This window comes from Diaporthe amygdali (genome assembly GCF_026229845.1).
Source record: "Diaporthe amygdali strain CAA958 chromosome Unknown NODE_1_length_4327563_cov_65_473760, whole genome shotgun sequence".
NCBI classification, from domain to species: Eukaryota; Fungi; Ascomycota; class Sordariomycetes; order Diaporthales; family Diaporthaceae; genus Diaporthe; species Diaporthe amygdali.
In genome coordinates, this window is record NW_026517021.1 from 883,607 (window position 1) to 903,352 (window position 19,746).

A 19,746-nucleotide genomic window follows, 5' to 3' on the forward strand; every position below is an offset into this window, starting at 1 on the left:
CAGTCGCAGCCCACAGTGAATGTAGCATTATACAGTTTTCAGGATGACATGTTTGCAATTAGCCAATGCCAAAGCCGCAATATAGTCGAGCCTGGTCCAACTGCCAACACTACTTCTACCTCTGATGGAGCCAGCCGCATCCACCAGACCGCAGTTTTCATTGTCACTTCTCATCAGAGTGGCCCCAAAATGGGGGAGAAAGAGGGGAGGGGGACAGAATCTGGTCACAACGAAAAAGAAAATACTACCATTAAATTGAGCAAAGCAATAGACAGACAGGCAGCGCTGTGAAAATTATAATTTAAATAAAAATACAAATGCAAATACAAATACTTATCACGATTCTGTGTACGGGCAGCGGTGCCTAAGTCCCGAGCCTTCCTGTACCGGATTCAACAAGACTGGTCATAGGGCAAGTGGGTTAAGTACAGATAACAAGAGCTTGTACAATCAAGGATATGAGGTGACAACTAAAGAATTTCAAATCAGTGCCCGAGGATTTGGATCCTCTATGTAGCACGAAGGTCAAGAGAAGAGAGAATTCAACTATGCTGAGTGAGAACTAAAGTAGGGATATAATATGCTTCGCTTCCTTCCAAAGACTCTGCAAATATACCACTTCCATACATTACAATTTGATCGCAGTGGTCTCGTTCAAAATATCATCATGTCCGTCATCAAGCCGTGCTCAGGATTACAGTTCCAGGGCCCCCGAAGCCCAACTCTTACCCACCCAACACGCGAGCAAGGACTCTCTGGACTGCGGGCTCATGCTCGCAGCAACGCGGGATAAATCCAATCTGCCCTCCGCGCTCTCAACAGCCACGACGCGGCCCTTGCCGTCCTTCCATTCGTACCCCTTACTCCTACCCCCGAGGCCCATCGCGCCGCGTCTCTTCTCAACTGAGAACATGAGCCGGCGGTTCCACTCGAACTCGGGCTGGTAGCCGTACTTGGCCGACATCTTGGACTCGTTCTGGGCCTCGCGCTCGCGCTCGCTCTTGCGCGTCATGTACCAGAACTTGCACCCGCTCTTGCGCATGAATCCCTTTCCCATGCCGAGAAAGCCACCGCCCTCGAAGCGGATGAACCCACGAGTTCCCCGGCCGTGGTCGTGGTACGGGTCCCGGTGCATCTCCACACGCCACGACGGGCCGAACCCTAGCCCCGGCACACCGAAGCCCCCGATCAGCTGCATCACCTGCAGCAGGTACAGCGTGTGCTCCTCCTCGTAGCGCAGGAACCGCCCCGAGTTCCGGTGGTCATCGCTGAAAGCTAGCGTCCGGCTTTCCAGGTGGTCCAAAGGCCGGATGCGGAGCTGGTATGGTCGGCCGGCCTTGCTGAGCCGCGTGTCGAGCTGATACGCGGGCGTCTGTGGCGATGAGCCCGAAGATGAGTAGATCAGTGGTGAATGCATGAGAAATGTCGCCGCGGTGGGGTCATGCCGCGCGTAGCCTGGTGGAATGGGTGGCCTCGGGTGCAGCGGTACAGGCTCAGGAATGAATTCCTCTTGCGTTGGGGAGTATGCTGGAGAAAGAGGTTCTGGAAAGGCATAAGGTGATGACGACGGCCCTGTGAGGAAGTTTCTGGATGAATCCGGTTGTGCCGTCGACGGGCGGTCGGGCGATATGGGCGATGCTGGAGAGAGCGGACCTCCAATGGCGCGTGATGCTCCGCTGAGGGCATCGAGAAGAATGTTGTCCAAGCCGATGACGGGCAGTGGCCCGCCGGAGGATGTCCTAGGTCTGTGGCCGTGGACATTTGTGGTTGGTTCGTCGATCGTTGACATGGAGAATGGCCTCACGGCATTCGTCCGCGGCCGAGCTGTTCGCGGCCTAGGGCTGTTTGAGTCCTCTCTCGGAGGCGCCCATTGTACTCGCGGTGGGGGCGTGAACCCCCACTGCAGAGCCTCATTATAAGAGGGCAGCTGAGGCTGGCTTGATTCTACAGCTGCAGTCATCTCATTCCGCACTGTTGTGGGGTTTCTTTCTGGGTCAGTTTGTCAATCACCAGATTGTTGTTGTTGTTGATTTTTCTCAAATACTGTCGAACGCGCGAACACGTTACATCGTCCAGCGGGATCGAGATATTACTAGTAGCGTCAACGAGAAAGGAGGATCACCCCGGTCAGGGGCACACGTGGTCAGTAATCGAAGCCTTATATTGCGGCTTCATGCAAAGCGTCGAGAACAACCAAGTGACGCACTGCGCCTCAGAATACAGTTTTGCGGCCGCTAATAGGTGACTGCGGCTGCCAAGGATGTACCCCGGGTTTCATGACCGTGTCTGTGTTCAGGCATTTGACATGCGCATCCCAGGAACCTGTGGCTGCTCGCGTTCGATGATTAGATTCTTGGCGGTGCGAGTGGGCTGAGGAGGACAGGCACCCGAATATAAGGGGCGCATGAGGCCGAGACATTTAGGGGCTTTTTTTCATCCCAGCGCGCACCCAGCCTTGGGTGATGTGTAAGCTCACGCCACTTGCTGCAGGAACAGACCACAGCCAACCACGTGAGGTCTGACGAGGCTTGGAAAGGTTCCTGAAGTCTGGCCAGTGGTCACCGGGAGATTTTGAGGGCGGGCCGAAACCCACTAAGAATAAATGCGGCAATGCGGACCTCACGGGAGAGCGAGACGAGCCGCACACCGATGGTTAGGCCCGCCTGCCGATGACATGTCAGAGCCGGAGTTAGACTTGCCTAGAAGAGTAATGCTAAGTCCGGTCCGGCCGGAAGTCTTGGCGTATTGCCGCTATCACCGGTAGCTTTGGAGATGTTTCCGAGCAAGCCGGTCTATAAAAGTGTACGTCACTGACTGTTTCCGGTGGGAAGCTTATATTGAAGTATCGCAATTGCTCGCCGGACACCCCGCATCCCAATTGTGCCACGGACCAGACAACAGTTTAGAAGTGGCAAAATCATATCTTCATCATGGCGACGGCAACCCCGATCATAACGCTTGAGGAACACTTCATGTCCACTGCAGCGGAGGCCAGCTTAAGCAAGAGCGATGAGGCAATGAAACAAATACCTGGCCTCTGGGACAAGTTCACCGAACTTGGCCCTACGCGGCTGAAGAACATGGACGCCGGTCAGGTCACCTTACAGGTAATTTCCCACGGGCCAGGGGACCTATCACCAGCGCAATGCCGGGAGGCAAATGACCAGCTCGCCCGTGCGGTCCGAACCTACCCGAAACGATTCGCCGGCTTCGCCGAGCTGCCAATGAGCCACCCAGGAGAGGCAGCGACAGAGCTGCGGCGCACATGCTCAGAGGCCAAGTTCGTGGGTGCTCTCGTCGACAGCCACACGGAGTCGGGGACTTACTACGAGGGCGGCGAGTATGATGTGCTATGGGAGGCAGCTACTGAACTGGACGTGCCGATCTACATCCACCCGACGTGGCCCTCAGAGAAGCTTTTCAGCACGTACAGGTCAGAGGCGATCCCTGAGCACGTGTCTGCAGCGATATCCGCATTTGGCTTCGGCTGGCACAGTGATGTCGCCATTCACGTCCTGCGGCTCTACGCTGGGGGAGTATTCGACCGGTTCCCGAAACTCAAGATTGTGATCGGCCACTTTGGCGAGATGATCCCCTTCATGCTCCAGCGTATCGAGCGGATATCAGGCCACTGGGGGAAGACGAGGTCGTTCCGACAGGTTTGGGATGAGAACATTTGGATCACGACAAGTGGGAACTGGTCCCTGGACCCCCTGGCGTGCATTTTGAGGAACACGAAGAAGGACAGGATTATGTATAGTGTCGACTACCCGTTCGCGAGCAACGAAGATGGGCTGAAATGGCTAGAAGAGCTCCAAGGCAGTGGGTTGGTAAGCAAGGAAGAGCTGGAAGGCATACGGTGGAAGAATGCGGCGAGCTTGTTGAAAGTTGAAGTGGACGCCTGAGAACTTCACCCTCCAGGAGATGTTGACAATTTGGCGTTGGCATACAAGTCCAAATCCCCAATCACTCATAATCGCACCCACCGATAAGCCACTCTGATCACTAGTTCTCACTTGTACACTCCGATGAAGCGTGCTTGCAGTACATAAATTGTCACACTTGCTGTATCAAGGCGTCAGGGTAGTGGTATTTATACGAAGCTTGTCTAAGTCACCTTCCAGTACGAGTCTCCCATTGATCATTTCCATCACTGTTTAACGCAAGAGAACCAAAATTACAATATTGTAATTGCCACAACATAACAGAATAGCCACCAAGTGTGGTAGACTCGAATGCTTGGCCGAAGCCGAGGTGTAGGCAGCAGAACCAAGTGCCAAGTATTTGGGGCTATTTCCTTGAGGGTATCTGCCAGCACCTAAGCATGCGTGTTCTGCTTTTCTGTTTCAGTCAATGCGTAGAACACTCCAAGAGTTTGTTTCACAGGTAGTGATTAGGAAAGCATGTTCGAATAATAGTCGCCTTCGAGTCGGGTCAGGTTGAATGTTGAACACTGTCCATAGAAAGGACACAAGTCGCCGCGCCAAATGTGATCACACTCCAGTCACCTCTGAGCTAGGAGAACCTGTGGCAGAATCATTCTGATCATGCTCATCAGCAACGATCAAGGCGCATTCCACACATGCTTCAGGCTCGGTGCCTCTCCAGATCTTTTTGATCTCCAGCTCACTCCTCGCAAGCAGCTTTCGCCACTGGTCCTCAGTCCGCTCTAAGCCCCCGATGCGAAACATGGTGAAGTCTCGCACAGCTTCCTGCATACTTACATCGGTGGCGGGAAGGACTAAGTCTGCCAGAAGCAACTTGGTCAGAGGCCGCGCCTTCAGGATTGGGACCAACTCCTTGAGTATAAGTGTCATCGAGTCGTCGTCCCAGTCGTGAACGATGTGTCGAAGGTAGTAAACATGAGCCGTCGTGATGGGCTGCGGCTGGAAAAAATCGTGAGCCATAAAACTGACGCCTTGGACTTTGCCGCCTGGGTCGGATTCGATCACCGATTGGAGATCTTGGACGATGATGCTGCCCTTCATGTCAGGATACCGCTTGCGGATGTCGCTCATGATATGTCCCTGTCCGCCAGCCACGTCTACAATAGCGATATCATCGTCTTTGATGTTCAGCTTCGCAAGCTCGTCGCCGAAAGGGTACGCTTTGGCGGCCAGGCCACCGGCACTCAGAGACCTCATTCCTCGGGCCATGTTAGCTGCACGATTGGGATTTTTGGCCAGATTCAACCACTTGTTGTGGGGCACGCTGTCGAAGCTGGGCGTTTGAAAGCACTTCTGCTCCACTGAGTCGCGAATAGTCGGGAGAACCTCTCGAAGAATGAAACGATTGAAGGAAAGATGGTTCCAATCGAGATACGGCTTTCCCAAGGACGTGAGGGCATATGCAGGCTCATTGAGGCTCTTGAAGTCGGAAAGAAGGCCAGCTGCGGTCAGCTGCCGCAAAACTCGAACTTTCACAGCAATTGATGTGTTAAAATCCATTCTCAACCTCGAAGAACTGGCAACATACCAACTGCTGTGGCATCCGACCATTTGGCAGCATCCGAAAGAGTGATGAACTCTTCGTCTCGCAGTTTATCCCAAACCCCGAGACTTCCTGCGATGTCGACTGAAAGCGCGACGTTGACCTGAAAGGCGCGGGGCCAGACTTCTGCATCGGGATCTTCGAGAGAGGCGACTAGGATTTTGGCCTCAAGCAGAAGATTCTGTCGAGCGTTGGAGGCTAAGTCTGTCTCGGGTGTGTCCAATGCCTTAGCGGCAGCATTGATGCGGCCGACAAGGCTCTGAATCTCTTCTTTGGGCGCTTGGGAGGCATTCAGGCGTAGGGGTCTCTGGGGTGGCCTCGGATGCTGTTCATCTTCGCATTTCATATCAGATTCTTCTTTCACCTGAGAAGCCATTGCGATTTTGAAGAGTCTCAAGAAGTTGTTGATTGAATGGACTGCTTGGAATGCTCCAAGTATGTGGGTGGGTGAGTGTTGACGTTGGGCAGGGGAGATTTTGAGACACCAATGACTTGAATGTTGATTGCTCTGGGTCCTGACTGAGAGTAAATTCGCGTGACCATTGGCTCGGGAAGGCGCATCTCAGAGACACTCGCTTAAGTAGGGACGTAGCTTCTTGTATCTGAGTGCTAAACTTCATTTTTGCAAGACAGAACGCTCGCTTCTCAGAAACACCGACCCAGGAAAGCTCACAAAGATCTGAGTGAAATTCGGCAGATCAATCTTGAGCTTGAATCCATGCTTTCATGCTCAGTACTTTCAAAATATCGTCCTGCAACGACCCACTTAGTACGCATGTCACCAGTTGACTCGATTCGAGTGACACTGGGTGCCCCCAAAATACAAAACCGACTATTTCGAACTGCATCCAGGGCAGTCGCAAACAAAGCCCCAAATACGTTGCGTTTCTGTCTGCCACTCGCTGCGGCTGAAAAGCTTGTGGTCCAGATACCTCAGCGTCAATTCCTCCCCTTCCTCTATGTTGCGGATGGCAGTCACAACCTTGTGCCCATCCGAAGTCTGCATCGATCTTGAGTTTGGCTGGCATGAGTGGTTGATACGACTGGTGATGAGAAACAGCCTGCCGATTCTCCAATTCAACCCGCCACCAGGCATAGCCTTTGAGAACTCATTGGTGTTGAATGTGCAGTAGAGTCTTACGACGAAATCTAACTCGCATTCGCTAAAGTTGACACCTATTTTCCTCAGATGCAAGCAGAACCAGTCGCGTGTTCCTGCTCTAATGTGTGGATGTAGGCCAGAAAGCTGTCGTCGGGTCTCGATCGGTAGTCGCACATACTGCCCAACGAGCTGGATCATCACTACACTCAGTAGTTCGATAGCTTCCTCCTCGCTGGCTGACTCTTGCGCTGGCTCTTGGACAGACAGCACGAATGGATCATCGAGGATAACGCTGCCGGCTGGAATCCGGCGGATAGCAACTGCTCCCAATCCTTTACCTGGCATTTCTCTTATTATAAACGGTGGGCCTGTTCAAGATCAAGTCAAGTGAGCGGCGAGAATTCTTTTCTTCATCTGCCAATGGTTGGAAACCTTACCTTTGAGGCTCGGGAGTGGGGGCTTAGATAGTGGGTTGCCACGTAACGGATCATCAGGAGACACTGCGTCTAGGAGGTATCTGATACGAGCGGGAATAGCTTCTCTGAACATTTCTGTGTCCGCTCCTATGAGGGTCGACACGAAGTCATCATATTTGAGGCCGTCATCGGTTGGGTCGTCCTCTTGTAGTTCGGGCAGAAGCTGCTCTAGCTGTGATGGGAAGACTTCATCTTCAAACTCCATCTTTGAGACCAAAGATCTTTGCTCTAACGTATCGAAAAGCTCGGCTAGTAGATACGCAGGTCCACACCCAAGGGATCAAAGTTGATGCAAGCAAACAAATAGAAGAAAGTAAGCAAAAAAGAAAACGCTTGCAAATTTCTCAGTGCTAAAAATTAGAGATCCTGCAATAGTTACGACGACCCCCTTATTCATATTCTCCATCTCCGTGCTGATCGATCGATTCAGCCTGCATCTGCCAGCTAGACCAAATCTTGGATGACTGAGTCAGAACCGACGAGAAGACCCATCCGCCCTTAATCCGATTTATGATATAGTATCAGTGAGTCCCACTTTGCTTCTAAATTTTTTATATGACGTCAAAGTTGAAGGCTTTGCTATTTAGGGGCTTACCCAATTGTGACAAGTCCTGCGGACGTCTTCACGCTCTTGTAAAAGTATAGGCTTAGCCTCCTTGGCAGGAAGAAAGGCTAGAAAATGGCGATTCTGCTGGCAGCACAACAAGAGTGTCGGTACGGATATGCGTATTCATAATGATGAGTCGGGGATTGACATATTAAAGATTAATTGACCACGGACTCCCCGGACAGACCAATCGCTTCAACGCTCCGAAATTACCAATGACTGCTGCGTCCACTCCTACAGAATATTCAGCATTTCCCACACGTTGTCAAACGAATGCAAAGACATAGACTTAAGTGTAAGGCTATGAGTGAAATGTTCTGGAAAGCATCGGTGCGCACTTGTCTTTCCTTTTACTTCACTATCTACCTATAATGCGGGCTGAATGTCCCGTTGCATCGACCTGACAATCAAATCCACGCCAATAGCATCGGGATGCTAGAGACAAGATTTTTTGAGAAGGCTGAGCCCGGATTGGGCACTAGCAGCTCTTTCACAGCCGCACAGGCCGGTGATTGTACTTCACACTCCTCCTTCCAAGAGTAGTCCCATTGATGCTCGCATTGAGCCCACACCCCGCATTGACACAGGAGGACACGGTGTGAATCCACTTGATTTTTCCACCCTCGACCCTGAATATGTGACTGTCAGGCATCGCCTGGTCTGGGACACTGCGATCAAGCCCCGGAAACCCGATAAACATATCCACGGCTCCGTACTCCTCATCAACAATGTAACGACGGTAGGGGATCTTGATGCTGCTAGGCAGGCCGCCGATGCTGCATGTTTCGCCGGTCGGGTTGCTCTCTCCGGTGTACGCGCCTCCCTCTAGCCGTGCGCACGTCGGACCAAAGGGCACCTGGACACTGACGTTGTCAAACCGGTCAAAGTAGGCATCTCCGCCGGCTTTGATCACCGCGCGTGTGTCTCGCTTCTCTACGGGTATCGGGTCCCAATCTTCGAGAGAGTTCCAGTACAGGTACCCGGTAGCGTTAAAGAGCCAGTCGCCCTGGTCGGTCACGATCGATTCCATGTGCGAGATCTCGCCATCGTCGGTATAGAGGATCCTCGTGCCGATGACATATGGGTGGTCAGGGTCAGTCACGATGAGTTCGGTGAATGTGGCGCACTGAACGGTATCGTGAATGCTTCGGTTGTGGTCGATATTCAGGGATTGTGTCAAGATACCAGAGCGGACGTCCATGGCTTGGCCATTTTCGGAGTACTGCCGAGTTAAAAATTAATTACGTCCCTTGTTGCTGTATGGCTGTGTGTGTGTGTGTGGGCGAGGGCAAATACATCAAGCAAAAATTTGCCGATTTGAGAATATCTTGGGCACTTGGCGAATTTGAGCAGAAAAGAAAAAAGAGAGGTAAAAAAGTTTTTCTTTTTTTTTAAAAAAAAAAAAAAGGACACACAATGTGACAACCCGCTGACAAAGCAGAGAAGACTTGTATGAAATCCGTGGAAAGACTTACGGTTGCGACATCGATGAATGGAGGCATGTCCTCGACGCTGCCGGTAGCCTGGGCGTCAACATATTGCACGGCCAAATCCTTGAGGTCTTCTCGGTCACAGGCCGCGGAGGCAGTTGTAGCAATACATGCTAGAAGGAACAAGGCGTAGGATTGCATGTTGTCGTTGGCTAAGAAGCTACTCAATTGAATACTCTTGGATGTGCTGCAATTTCAGGTGCCATGTCTCTGACCGTGGGCTGGGAAGCTATTATGTTTTTATATTCATACATTCTCTCACATCACGACTTCTCTTGGGGCTGGTTGCTTTCCGGTCCAGAACCTCTGCAATTTACACGAATTCCCAAACGGGAGCTACACTACCCCTCATGAGGTCTACGGAAAATGAGCTTCTGCAGCAGCAATTATGATGCAGCCCTCGTTTATCCGGTGTGATACCTTTGCAGATCTTCATATGGAAAACTTCTTATCATCCACGTTTCACGATCGGACGGAGCGAAATTCTAGGCCCCGCTCTTGTCAAAGCCTTCTTCCAAAGTACTGCGTCGGCACTTGCTGAGCAGACTAAGTCGGTCGCTCGCCAGAATTGAGCCAGCAGCGGGGACAGCAATTCATCGCACCAGTATTTTGCCTAGTTGACGCTGCCAAGCGTTCAACTGGTAAGCAACTTCACCGAAACCCGATTTCTTCACAGAGTCACCGACGTCGTAGGCGTTGAAAAATCTGTCTTTCTTTGCAGTTTGTGTGGGACAGGCTGCCTGCGGGCCTCTGCTCGCGCCTAATGTCGACAGCTCCGGGAAATCATGATACTTTACGGCTACTAGATGTCAAGAGAGTAGTGGAAATGGAAAGATAGTCCTGATTGCGGCTCTTGTTTCTTTATGAAGTGCTAGTCAACCGTTCACTTTGGCGTGATTTCACTAACAAGGATAAAATCCTATCCTGTATTAGACATTCCGGAATGAGAATCTAGTCATGGTGTGTTTACTGAATCAGTGCGTTCCCTGGAACGTAACTCTCAGACTTCCGAAAGAGATACAGGAGCGGAGCTCGGTGGACATGCTCCTCTGAGACCATACTCACTTTTAGTACGTGTCAAGAAGGACAAGCCTGCCTAGCAGATTGTTAAAGTCGCCACCCTTCACGGAGTTGTCGAAATATGCCAGCCTCTGAGACACTAATATCTCACCATGGTTAAGAGAGCGATCGGCTGCTGAGTCCATTCTCGCAAATATGAATTCAAGCGAACACAATGACTACGTGTCTATTTAGTAGCGTGTTAAATATGTAAGGGCTCAAGATGCCGTATCTTCTATCACACAACCACTATCGAGCACGATTCTCCGATCATACTGCCCAGCCACCTCGTCGGAGTGCGTGATATTGAGTACTGTGTATGCCGCGAATTCGCGTCGGAGAATTTCAAGAAAGGTCTTCTCTGTTTCCGCATCCACGCCCGCTCCGATCTCGTCTAGGAGTAGAAGACCTCCTGCGCTGACTGATGCTGTCTGCTGTGCCTTTTCACAAACCATCCTCCGCACGACGGCCCGAGCTAACATGAACAATTTCTGCTGCCCACCGCTGAGAGCACTCGACTCAAAGGCTGCACCTATCCCACCTTTTGCCTCCACTGCCGCGCGCAAGCTGACTGCATCGAGGGCGTAGAGACAGTCTTCTTCCGAGGCCGCGTCGAAGGGGTCAAGGTTGGTGCGGAAGGTAGCTTGTGACCCGTCTGGAAGAAAGACGGGGTCTTGCGACACGGCAATGATACGCTGTCGGAGTGTTGAGCGGTCGATGTTGTGGATCGAGGTTTTGTCGATGAGGATTTTGGAGGAGCTGGCGTCGGTATTGATAGGATCAAAAAGACGCAGCAGGAGGGCGAGCAGAGAAGATTTACCACTATGGACAGATTCATGCGTCAGCAAACATTGTGGAACTCGATAACTCAGTGACGAAAAGAGGAGACTAACCTGCCAGTCCTTCCGCATAGAGCAACCTTCTCTCCTGCACGAACAGAGAGGTTGATGTGTTTCAGAGCAAGTCCTTCTTCCGCACCAACGCTGTCTTTTTCGCTCTCGTAATTGTACCCAGCGGAGACATCTCTGATCTCAATGCTGCCCGTTGATGGCCACTCTCTTCCTGGTACGTGATCCTCACCCTGACTGTCTTCCTGTTCTGTCGCCTCGCTGAAGTGCTTTAACCTAGCAATACCACCAAGAGAGACTTCCAGCGTCGTATATGCGGTAATAATGCCCGTGAGTAGGGTGCCGAAGTTGATCAAGCTGACAAGACCAGCGCCAGCAAAGCCCGGTTGGGCTCTCAATTGAGTCGCAAGGGCAACCAAGAGCACAGCAAGAATGAGGACTATAAGATTCATTGCTAACGTGAGCCATTGCTGGACCATGGCGAGTAAGTAATAAGGCCTCTGAGACGTATCAAGAAAATCATGGTTGATCTTGGCATGCTGCGGTAGCCACCCGTACGCTCGTAGGGTGACAATTCCTGAGACAGTGTCCAGGAAGTGCGTATAGAGCGGGCTTTTGTTTTCGAGATCAAGGAGCCGTAGACGCTTAGAGGTGGGAAGGTAGAACTTTTGGACGGCATAGAGCAGAGCTAGTAGTAATGGATAGCTGATGGCAAGGTAAGCCGAGGACGTAGCTATCACCACAGCCTGGCCAATGAAAACGGACATGACTATTCCAAGATTTGTCAACGACCCGGGCAACTGAGTGTCCACGATCGTCATATCCTGAGAGAAATGATTTAGAACGACACCGGTGTCAGTACGTGTCAAGAAGCCAAGACTGGCATGGGTGATGGTGTTGAGTGTCTTTTGGTGTAGCCTGCTACCCGAGAGACGCACCATGACGCGCATTGTCACGATGCCAGCTGGAAGATTGCAAGCGAGGGCGCAGGCGGCCAGCAAAGCAAAGATACCGATGTAAAATGGAAATCCGTGCCGCGGTTCTGTGCGGACAACATCGTCGGTCCAGTACTTTATCCAAATGGTGGGGAAAACGGTGCAGAAGCCAACGATGACCGCAAGCAAGGCGAAGAGGAGCAGTGGCAAAGGACCGACGCTGGAAGCGTAGTGCTTGTAAACAGCAGAATCTGCAGTCGTCAGAGCAGGTGCAGGCTTGGGACTTTTTGGTGAAGGTAAGGCTTCTTTCTTGCGGGCACTCGGCTCCTTTTCTTCGCTCAATGGTGGAGAATCATCGTCAGATGACTGCTGCTGAGAGAGCGAGCTGGAAGCAGATCCAAATGAGTCTGGATCGGCAGCCGAGTCAGCTTTCTCGACATCGGACAGTATCTGGGAAGGCGGTCCTTGGGATTCGATTGTCCCCTGAGAGTCCTGGGAGCCAAGCCGAATGATGTGATCAGCGAATCGCAGGAACTCAGTGGCGTGGGTGCAGAGGACAACGGAGGCACCACGCTGACGCAAAATGCCTTCGCTGCCGAAGACACATCGCCAGATATGGCGCTGTGTCTTGCTGTCAAGACCCTTGAAAACGTCATCAAACACAAGCAGGTCAGCATGCTGATACAAGGCTCGCGCAAGGCAGACCCGTTGCTTCTGTCCACCGCTCAGAGATGAACCTTTGCTTCCCACACGTGTCTGATCTCCATCAGTGAGATTGTTCAGATCTATGGCAAGCGCAGACGCTTCCACGGCTTCTTCATATCGTGAAGAGACATATGACGAGCAGCCGATGATATTCTCCTTGATCGTTCCATTCCACAAGAATGGGTCCTGATCACAGTATGCCGTTCTACCCGTGTTGACTATGACCCGACCGCTCGCCAGAGGCACCTCACCGAGGATTGCTTTGCATAGTGTTGATTTGCCAGACGCCATAGGCCCTGTCACCAAAGTGATGGATGACCTTGGTACAATAATGTTGATGTTGCGCAAAACTGGGCTATCCTCTTCTTTCCATGCAAATGTTCCATCCAGAATTTGTATGGCAGGTCTGTCTTCCGCACTGAAACTCCGCACGATAAGTGAGTCATCTTGCTTCTCACTTACAGCTTCAGGTTCCGAAAGGACTTGCACGGCGCTTTCTTCCTTTGCTGCGCTTTCACGGGAGTCTTGCCATGACGGGGCATTGAGATAGTCGCGGATCCGATCTAGACAAGCCAGACTGGCTGTGATCTGGGGAATGCTTTGCAGTAGCCATTGCAGAGGTGCAGCCAAAAGCATGATGTAGGAGAGAGATGTGAACGCCGTCGTTGTGGCGGCAGGATTTCCAAGAGGCCCGAAAGCAAATGCAAAAGCAACCACTGGTGAAACAATGCCCGGTGCTTGCGAGAGTGCGGCGGTGAAGGCAATGATGGTACGAAAGTTGCCTCCCTTGCTAAGCTCCTCGACTCTTTTTTGCTGCACGGTCTCTGCCACCAACCCCGAGAGGCCACCAATGCGAAGTTGCTTGAGGTTCGAGAGAAAGCTGCTTGTTAGGCCAACGCGAGCTTGAATGTACTGCATCCAGACCTTCTGATACTTGCCCGATAGCTTGGATATGAAAAAGCTTGCCCCAAATGAAAGCAGCACAACCACTAATGGTGCCAAGAATGCGTTCCCCAACTCGCCATGAAGCAGCCAACATGCAATAGCGACTTCGATCAAGCTAGCCCAGGTTTCATGGCCGAATCGCAGACCGGTGTAGACCCGTTCAACGTCTGTGCTCATCAAAGTGACAGGAGCCCCGTCACCGTTGATGTCGGACTTGGCTTGTGCGGTCTTCTGGTAGATAGAAGTCACCAAAAATCCACGCAGCACGGTAAGAGCCCGGTCTTGAAAATACCAGTACATGGAAGTGGAGACTGCAAGGCCAAGATAGATGAGTATGCTGGCACCGATAAGTCCGTACGACTGATTGTCTTGCTCGTGGTCCGTACCGCCAGACGCGTCTTGTAAGAAGTTCAGAAGCGTGTGCAGGAATAGTGGCTGACAGAATTTCAGCCCAATCAAGCATACCCGGGGAAGCACTGGCTGGAAAAGGCCGGTTCCAACGGCCTCGAATAGCAGACTGGCGTTTCCAGGTTGATTCTCGTTTTTGCCTTGCTGGCTTTTATGTGGTTGCTGACGTGGAGCTTGATCATAGAACTGTCCTTTCGCATGCAAAGACTGATCGAGAGGGTAGAGGTCATCTGTTTTGAGAGGTGATCTATAGCCTCTGCCAAGCAATCGATAGATCCAGGTGAAAAGTGCGAGACCGAAGATACTGGTCATTTCTTCAGGACTGTGTGTTGAGGCGGACGGGCCGAGCCATTTTCTTCTACCAAGTGCTTCTAGCACAACCAGTGCCGTTTTAATCGCAACTCGCGACGAGAACAGGGAGGCCAGCGTGCGACTGTGTCCATCTTCAGCATCATGGTGAACCAGCCAGAGTGTCCTGCATCGAGCGATGTCGAATAGCAGCGTAAAAAGCAAGAACACGCAGAGCAGGACGGATGGACGGCGAGACTTGAAGTGTTCAAGACCAGATAGTAGTGTGAGAGATAGGGCCACGATGAAGTCCAAGCTGACTGAGGCAGATGAAATCGATGTTGAGGCTCGATCGGTTCTGACGCTGACGACCAATTGGGAAAGGCAAATAGCCGTGAACACGGTCCAGGAAATCTGAATGGAATAGATGTTGGTGAGTATAGTAGCAGGTTCTGTTATTCAAACCAAACTTACCAGCTTGAGGCCAAGCAAACTTCCAGGTGCGTGGACTTCGCGCGGCTCGCGTAGCAGGAACAATGATCGTGGCAGAAATGCTGTAAGGAAGACACAGGCTGGCACGATGGAAAACCAAATCTGCTCAAAAGTGTTCGTGAAATCAAAGTCATCCCGACAGCCACTGACCGACGGGCCAAACGACTCGTCGTTCAAACACCCCATAATGCTGTTGAACGTTGATGGTCTTGTCTTTGCTTGCGCACGGAAAGGCCAAATTACAATTTTCGCGTCGAAGTCCGTCGACGACCAGCTCCCTCGCCAATCCCACGAAAAGCTTAGCTGATTTCGTGAGCCGGGGTGCTGTGAGAATGACCGCGTATGTTCTAGGGCGCGTTGCTACAAAGGGTAATATTTCAGATCCCACGGTTACACGCTTGGGACTTTTCCCTCTATCTGTGCTTTGGAAATGGGGCAGGAACTAACTCATTCGTTGGTCGGTGGCAGCTCATGCGAGGTGCATTAGATACCTGTCTTCTTGAGTCTAGTGCTTCCTGCCTGTGCAACAGGCCTGCAGCACTGAACATGGGTTTGTGCGGTGGGCGAGATTACGCAGGTGAGATAATACTGCAAGGTCGGCTGGCAAAACTCCGCGTATTGCACAGACTGGTGCTAGTTGGTTCTTTTGATCGGAAGGATGAGAATCCCTACCTAGATACATGTATTCATGCTACTGTGTCGCCAATCGCAGTGCGCACTTGAGCTGAGCGAGAATCTCCTGCCGTCTACAGAATTCGGCCCCCAATGGCGTGCTGCGAACTCCAAAGGATGTCATACCGGCCTCGATAGTAGTCCCCAAAGGTTCTTCGCATCCAGAATGTTGGGGGCCGGGGAGCGCTTGAGACCCCGGTTCATGATCCGGAAGGATTGCTGTTCGGAAAGCGGTGGAGCGGTCGCCCTGTGTGCTCCGGCCGGACCCAAGGGGGTGACCGGTAGAACTAAAGAGGCGTGTTTTTAGACACCATGAACAGGGCAACTGAGTAACTTGGCGGCTCCGAGGCACATACGCCCAGGCAGGCCTCGAAGAATGAGGTGTCAAGTGTTGAGTGCGGGCGCGGCTTTCTGACTGCGCCAATGCTCCTTTCATTGCCAGAACTGTGATCATCGGCATCGCTGTCATTGCTAGCGACGACAACTTTAGAAGAGAATGTCGTCCCTCAGTTTGACGTCTGAATCAGAGAACTCCCCTTTTATCCCCCAGGAGAAAGTGGACGAAAGAGAGACATGCACTTGTCATTTGACACCTCGACAAGACCGGAGTAGAAGGATTTGCCAGACTCTGTTCATTTCATTCAACTGTGTATTCGCGTTTCTCAATGCCGTGCTCTTATTTACAAATCTCAAACACGCAAATCCACCTGGCTGTCCGGAACAGTACGGGCGATACGGTACGCCATGTAATGCATTTTCCAAATCGACGCCTCACATTACTGACAAGAAATGAAATTGAAGAGCCCGATGGAATTCCAAGAGCAACGGAAGAGAAGACATGGCACTTGCCTATCGGAGTCCGATCGCCGTACACAAGTCTTGATCCAACAATCGCAGATGCAGCATGGGAAAAGATTGTCATAGGAACAGAACGTGAGTGCGGCCTTGAGACCGTATTTCTCAGAAACATTTTGCTCACACGCTGGTATGAACTCGCAGAGGGATGGGTGAACATTAGCCAAGAGAAGGTCAACGACATGGGCCAAGATTCAATTCAGTTTGACGACGGCTCTGGATACTTTTTTGGTCTAGATGTTTTCCACCAACTTCACTGCCTGAATTATATTCGAAAGAAGACTTTGCTATATGCGCCCGTATACCAGAACCAACCTGGGGAAGAGGACATCCCAATGAAGTACCACATCCGTAAGCCATGCCTAACATTCCTTGTGACATTATTTTGCGGGTAGACACCTGACCTGGTACTAATCATCTGTATCGCCTTTCAGCCCACTGCCTTGATAGCATCCGGCTATCTTTACAATGCCACGCAGACATGAGTGTGATACCACAACGATGGGCACCAGGCTGGATCGAGCCATGGGCGATCTGGACGAATCATCACCAGTGTCGGAACTTTGAGCATGTCAGGGACTGGGCCAGACAGAATGGCCTCCACTCGCCAGGCCAGCTGACTCATCCTGAGCTTGGGGCTGTGAGGAATGGGAAGGTCAATGTTTCGGCCCTGCCCATCTACAATGAAGAGCATGATATTGAAGTGGAGGTGACACTTTCGTAGAATGGAGCTGGTTTGGTGCAGGGCTGTAATTATGTTAGAACCGAACTAGAGTGCGATATTCTCAGGTATACCTAGGTAGAGTCTTGTGTTCCATCTGGTAGTTGGGCGAGCTGGAGCACAAGTCTCGCGGGTCAAACAAAAAGAGCCATCTTCACGATAACACAAATCCAAGACTGTCAGCACTTGAATGCGTCATATACACCTCTTGACTTGAGATCGCCGTATAGGGAGAAATCCTTGTCAATCTGAAGGATCAAAATGAATCGTTTCAGTAAACTACAATTCAGTAAAGTGAAGAAAGTAGGTTTATGCTTTTTTTATCACTCTCTTGTACAAAGCATGTTCGCGAGTAGTTGCACGGTAACATTGTATTGTCAAGCCCGGGACCAGAAAATGATTAAATTATCAAGAGTGGTAAATGGAAGCGTCTCATTACGGAAAGGAGAGAACAACAAGTCCCAGGAGCTCTCTCTTGCTGCTTTATGATTGACAAATTCTCGTTAGACCAGCCATGCTGAAAGGACTGCTGCTGGAATGCTCATAAGAAAGATCCACGATACATCCAGCGGTGTTCCTAGCCGTCCTAAAATTGACAGAAGCGTAGCGCTAGCAAGCGAGAAAAGAATTTGGGGGACAGTAATCGACATATTGTGAATGGCCAATAGTCTCGCGGTATCTGATCCGCTGTCCTCGTGCTCAAGCTCGTGATCAACTCCTTCGCATTCATGTTTCAATTTCGAGCGCGATGATATCTCCTGCGAAATAAGGGAGTACGGTACCCAGTTTGCAATCGCAAACAGAACCCCTGTAGCAGCAAAGATGATGGACACAGCTAAGGGCCGCGACGAGGAGAGGGATAGTCCTAGCAGCCAGATTGCCAAAATGATCAAGCAAATGCGCCAGGTCTGCAGCAAGACGTGATCCCCCCGCGTGTGGTGAGAATGATTCCCATTACCCTCATTTTCCGACAAGCTGGATTCAGACGATTCCTTCGCTGAAAACCGCCAGAGATATGGGACAGCCAGATTTGTGGCGAACATGGCCACATAAAACATCAACGACACTCTTGCGATCGCCGCGTTTGGATTTAGGGAAGTGTTTGCCTCGTAAACCTCGTAGACATAGCTGTAATTATCACGGTCTGTCAATTAAACAAATCCTCGAAATTTGAGCTCGGTAATGCTTGGGTAGCTTACCTGCTGCTATATTGTAGAATTGGAAACCAAGCGAACCAGGCAAGGAGTTGGGTACGACAAACATGTCGTGTGATTGGAGGTAGATCCTGAATCTTTTTCACGAGCCGACAAGCGTGAGTATGCAACGAGGTAGGCATCTGGACTCGAACACGATGGTCATTGCCAGGCGTCATGCGTGTATCAGCTGGAGCAGCCACTAAAATAAGCAGCAGTACGGCAGTCAGAATTGCGGCCGATACAAACGCCAGCGATTCAAACGAAGGCTTTTGGCTCCCGTATCCGACGAAAGCAACAAATAGAGAACCCAGAGACATGAACCTGCTGCTCCACAAACTGATGACGGGCTGCTGGTGCGGCAAAAAGAAGTCGACGGACCAGGCACGTATCCCCAGATAGAGCGGCTGCATCGCAAAATTAAGGCAATAAATAGAAATTGTCGCGATCGTCTTAGCCAGCAAAGTGTTTACACCCGCCGCTGAAAAGGATGTGGACAAGAGTTCGCCCAGTTCCTTTGCCCTGGCGAGCAGCAAAAGCGACAGAACAACTGCTGCCCCTCCACCGAAGATGAAGGGTTTGCGTTTACCAAGCCTGCTCTGGCAAGTGTCGCTTAGTATGGCGAACACAGGTGGGGCAATCAAGCCGGCCAGAGGCCCTGAAAGTATCAGAAAGGGAAGTTGAGTGGCAGAGAAGCCCAGTGACGATAGGTATGGCTTCACATGGCCGAGCAAGCCCTAACGTCAGTCTTTCTCGCTCTGTACATTTTCTGAGTGACAATAGATAGCTTACAAGTCCATAAACCTGTTGGATCGTCCAAGCAAGTTGTACTCTGAGGAAATCAAACGAATTAGCTCAGAGACTTTTGGAAGCCCGATTGGTAAAGGTTCGCATCGTACATACCCAAATAATGGGCTGCTGAACAGAATCAAGTTTTTGATCCTTGGACTTCGAAGAGTCCCTTCCTCGACCGATTCTGACGCGCCGAGTTCCTCCATTTTGTCCATGGCTTTGTCAGTACGTACTTGTTCACAAGGCACAGCTTCGAGGGCATTCCTTCAGATTGACAATTGTTTCTCTCGGAACTCAAGAACAATTATTTCCACGATGCTCACTAACTGAATCTGCAAGATCTAAAAATCTGGCTACGATTAGTGTATTGATGTGTTCAGTCAGTAACCGTCTTGGTGATTGACGGGTCTTTACTTGCTGTTGTGCTTACCCCCGGGGTGCATATGAGAGGGGGATGCCCCGAGCTGGACAGAGTCTCGGAAGGATCGAGACTGTGCCTGGCAAGTGGAGACCGGTCCGAAGACCTAGTTTGTTCATGCAAGCGGCCTCATCCTTTGGAAACAAAGCGATAGTACCGGCTGACTGAATGGACTAGCGCCTTCTTGCTGGTTCTGGATTGCCTTGCATCCGCCGCACTACATGGCTGTTGATTACACGCCCCCTTGAGT

General features: G+C 51.2%; 8 protein-coding genes across 8 annotated transcripts; 2 read left to right on the top strand and 6 right to left on the bottom strand.

Moving 5' to 3' along the window:
* Window positions 1-694: 694 nt before the first annotated feature.
* On the bottom strand, window positions 695-1,960 carry J7T55_005834 (uncharacterized protein; the record flags this gene model as incomplete). The annotated part of the gene is made up of 1 exon (XM_053137671.1): window positions 695-1,960. The coding sequence occupies one exon, from the start codon at window positions 1,958-1,960 to the stop codon at window positions 695-697; it is 1,266 nt and encodes a 421-aa protein (XP_053000605.1).
* Window positions 1,961-2,930: 970 nt separating this feature from the next.
* J7T55_005835 (midohydrolase family protein) lies at window positions 2,931-3,905 on the top strand (the record flags this gene model as incomplete). The annotated part of the gene is made up of 1 exon (XM_053137682.1): window positions 2,931-3,905. One exon carries the CDS (start codon window positions 2,931-2,933, stop codon window positions 3,903-3,905), a length of 975 nt encoding a protein of 324 aa, XP_053000606.1.
* Window positions 3,906-4,493: 588 nt separating this feature from the next.
* On the bottom strand, window positions 4,494-5,866 carry J7T55_005836 (O-methyltransferase; the record flags this gene model as incomplete). Its single annotated transcript, XM_053137692.1, has 2 exons — window positions 4,494-5,416; window positions 5,476-5,866. The coding sequence occupies 2 exons, from the start codon at window positions 5,864-5,866 to the stop codon at window positions 4,494-4,496; spliced, it is 1,314 nt and encodes a 437-aa protein (XP_053000607.1).
* Window positions 5,867-6,322: 456 nt separating this feature from the next.
* J7T55_005837 (lysine methyltransferase SET5) lies at window positions 6,323-7,273 on the bottom strand (the record flags this gene model as incomplete). The annotated part of the gene is made up of 2 exons (XM_053137703.1): window positions 6,323-6,891; window positions 7,030-7,273. The coding sequence occupies 2 exons, from the start codon at window positions 7,271-7,273 to the stop codon at window positions 6,323-6,325; spliced, it is 813 nt and encodes a 270-aa protein (XP_053000608.1).
* Window positions 7,274-8,165: 892 nt separating this feature from the next.
* J7T55_005838 (uncharacterized protein) lies at window positions 8,166-9,306 on the bottom strand (the record flags this gene model as incomplete). The annotated part of the gene is made up of 2 exons (XM_053137714.1): window positions 8,166-8,897; window positions 9,151-9,306. The coding sequence occupies 2 exons, from the start codon at window positions 9,304-9,306 to the stop codon at window positions 8,166-8,168; spliced, it is 888 nt and encodes a 295-aa protein (XP_053000609.1).
* Window positions 9,307-10,442: 1,136 nt separating this feature from the next.
* On the bottom strand, window positions 10,443-15,031 carry J7T55_005839 (ABC transporter; the record flags this gene model as incomplete). The annotated part of the gene is made up of 3 exons (XM_053137725.1): window positions 10,443-11,046; window positions 11,118-14,767; window positions 14,828-15,031. The coding sequence occupies 3 exons, from the start codon at window positions 15,029-15,031 to the stop codon at window positions 10,443-10,445; spliced, it is 4,458 nt and encodes a 1,485-aa protein (XP_053000610.1).
* A 982-nt stretch (window positions 15,032-16,013) lies between these two features.
* Window positions 16,014-17,096, top strand: J7T55_005840 (uncharacterized protein; the record flags this gene model as incomplete). Its single annotated transcript, XM_053137736.1, has 4 exons — window positions 16,014-16,254; window positions 16,319-16,450; window positions 16,517-16,723; window positions 16,807-17,096. 4 exons carry the CDS (start codon window positions 16,014-16,016, stop codon window positions 17,094-17,096), a joined length of 870 nt encoding a protein of 289 aa, XP_053000611.1.
* A 500-nt stretch (window positions 17,097-17,596) lies between these two features.
* Window positions 17,597-19,284, bottom strand: J7T55_005841 (uncharacterized protein; the record flags this gene model as incomplete). The annotated part of the gene is made up of 5 exons (XM_053137747.1): window positions 17,597-18,237; window positions 18,293-18,384; window positions 18,551-19,023; window positions 19,079-19,118; window positions 19,190-19,284. The coding sequence occupies 5 exons, from the start codon at window positions 19,282-19,284 to the stop codon at window positions 17,597-17,599; spliced, it is 1,341 nt and encodes a 446-aa protein (XP_053000612.1).
* Window positions 19,285-19,746: the final 462 nt, after the last annotated feature.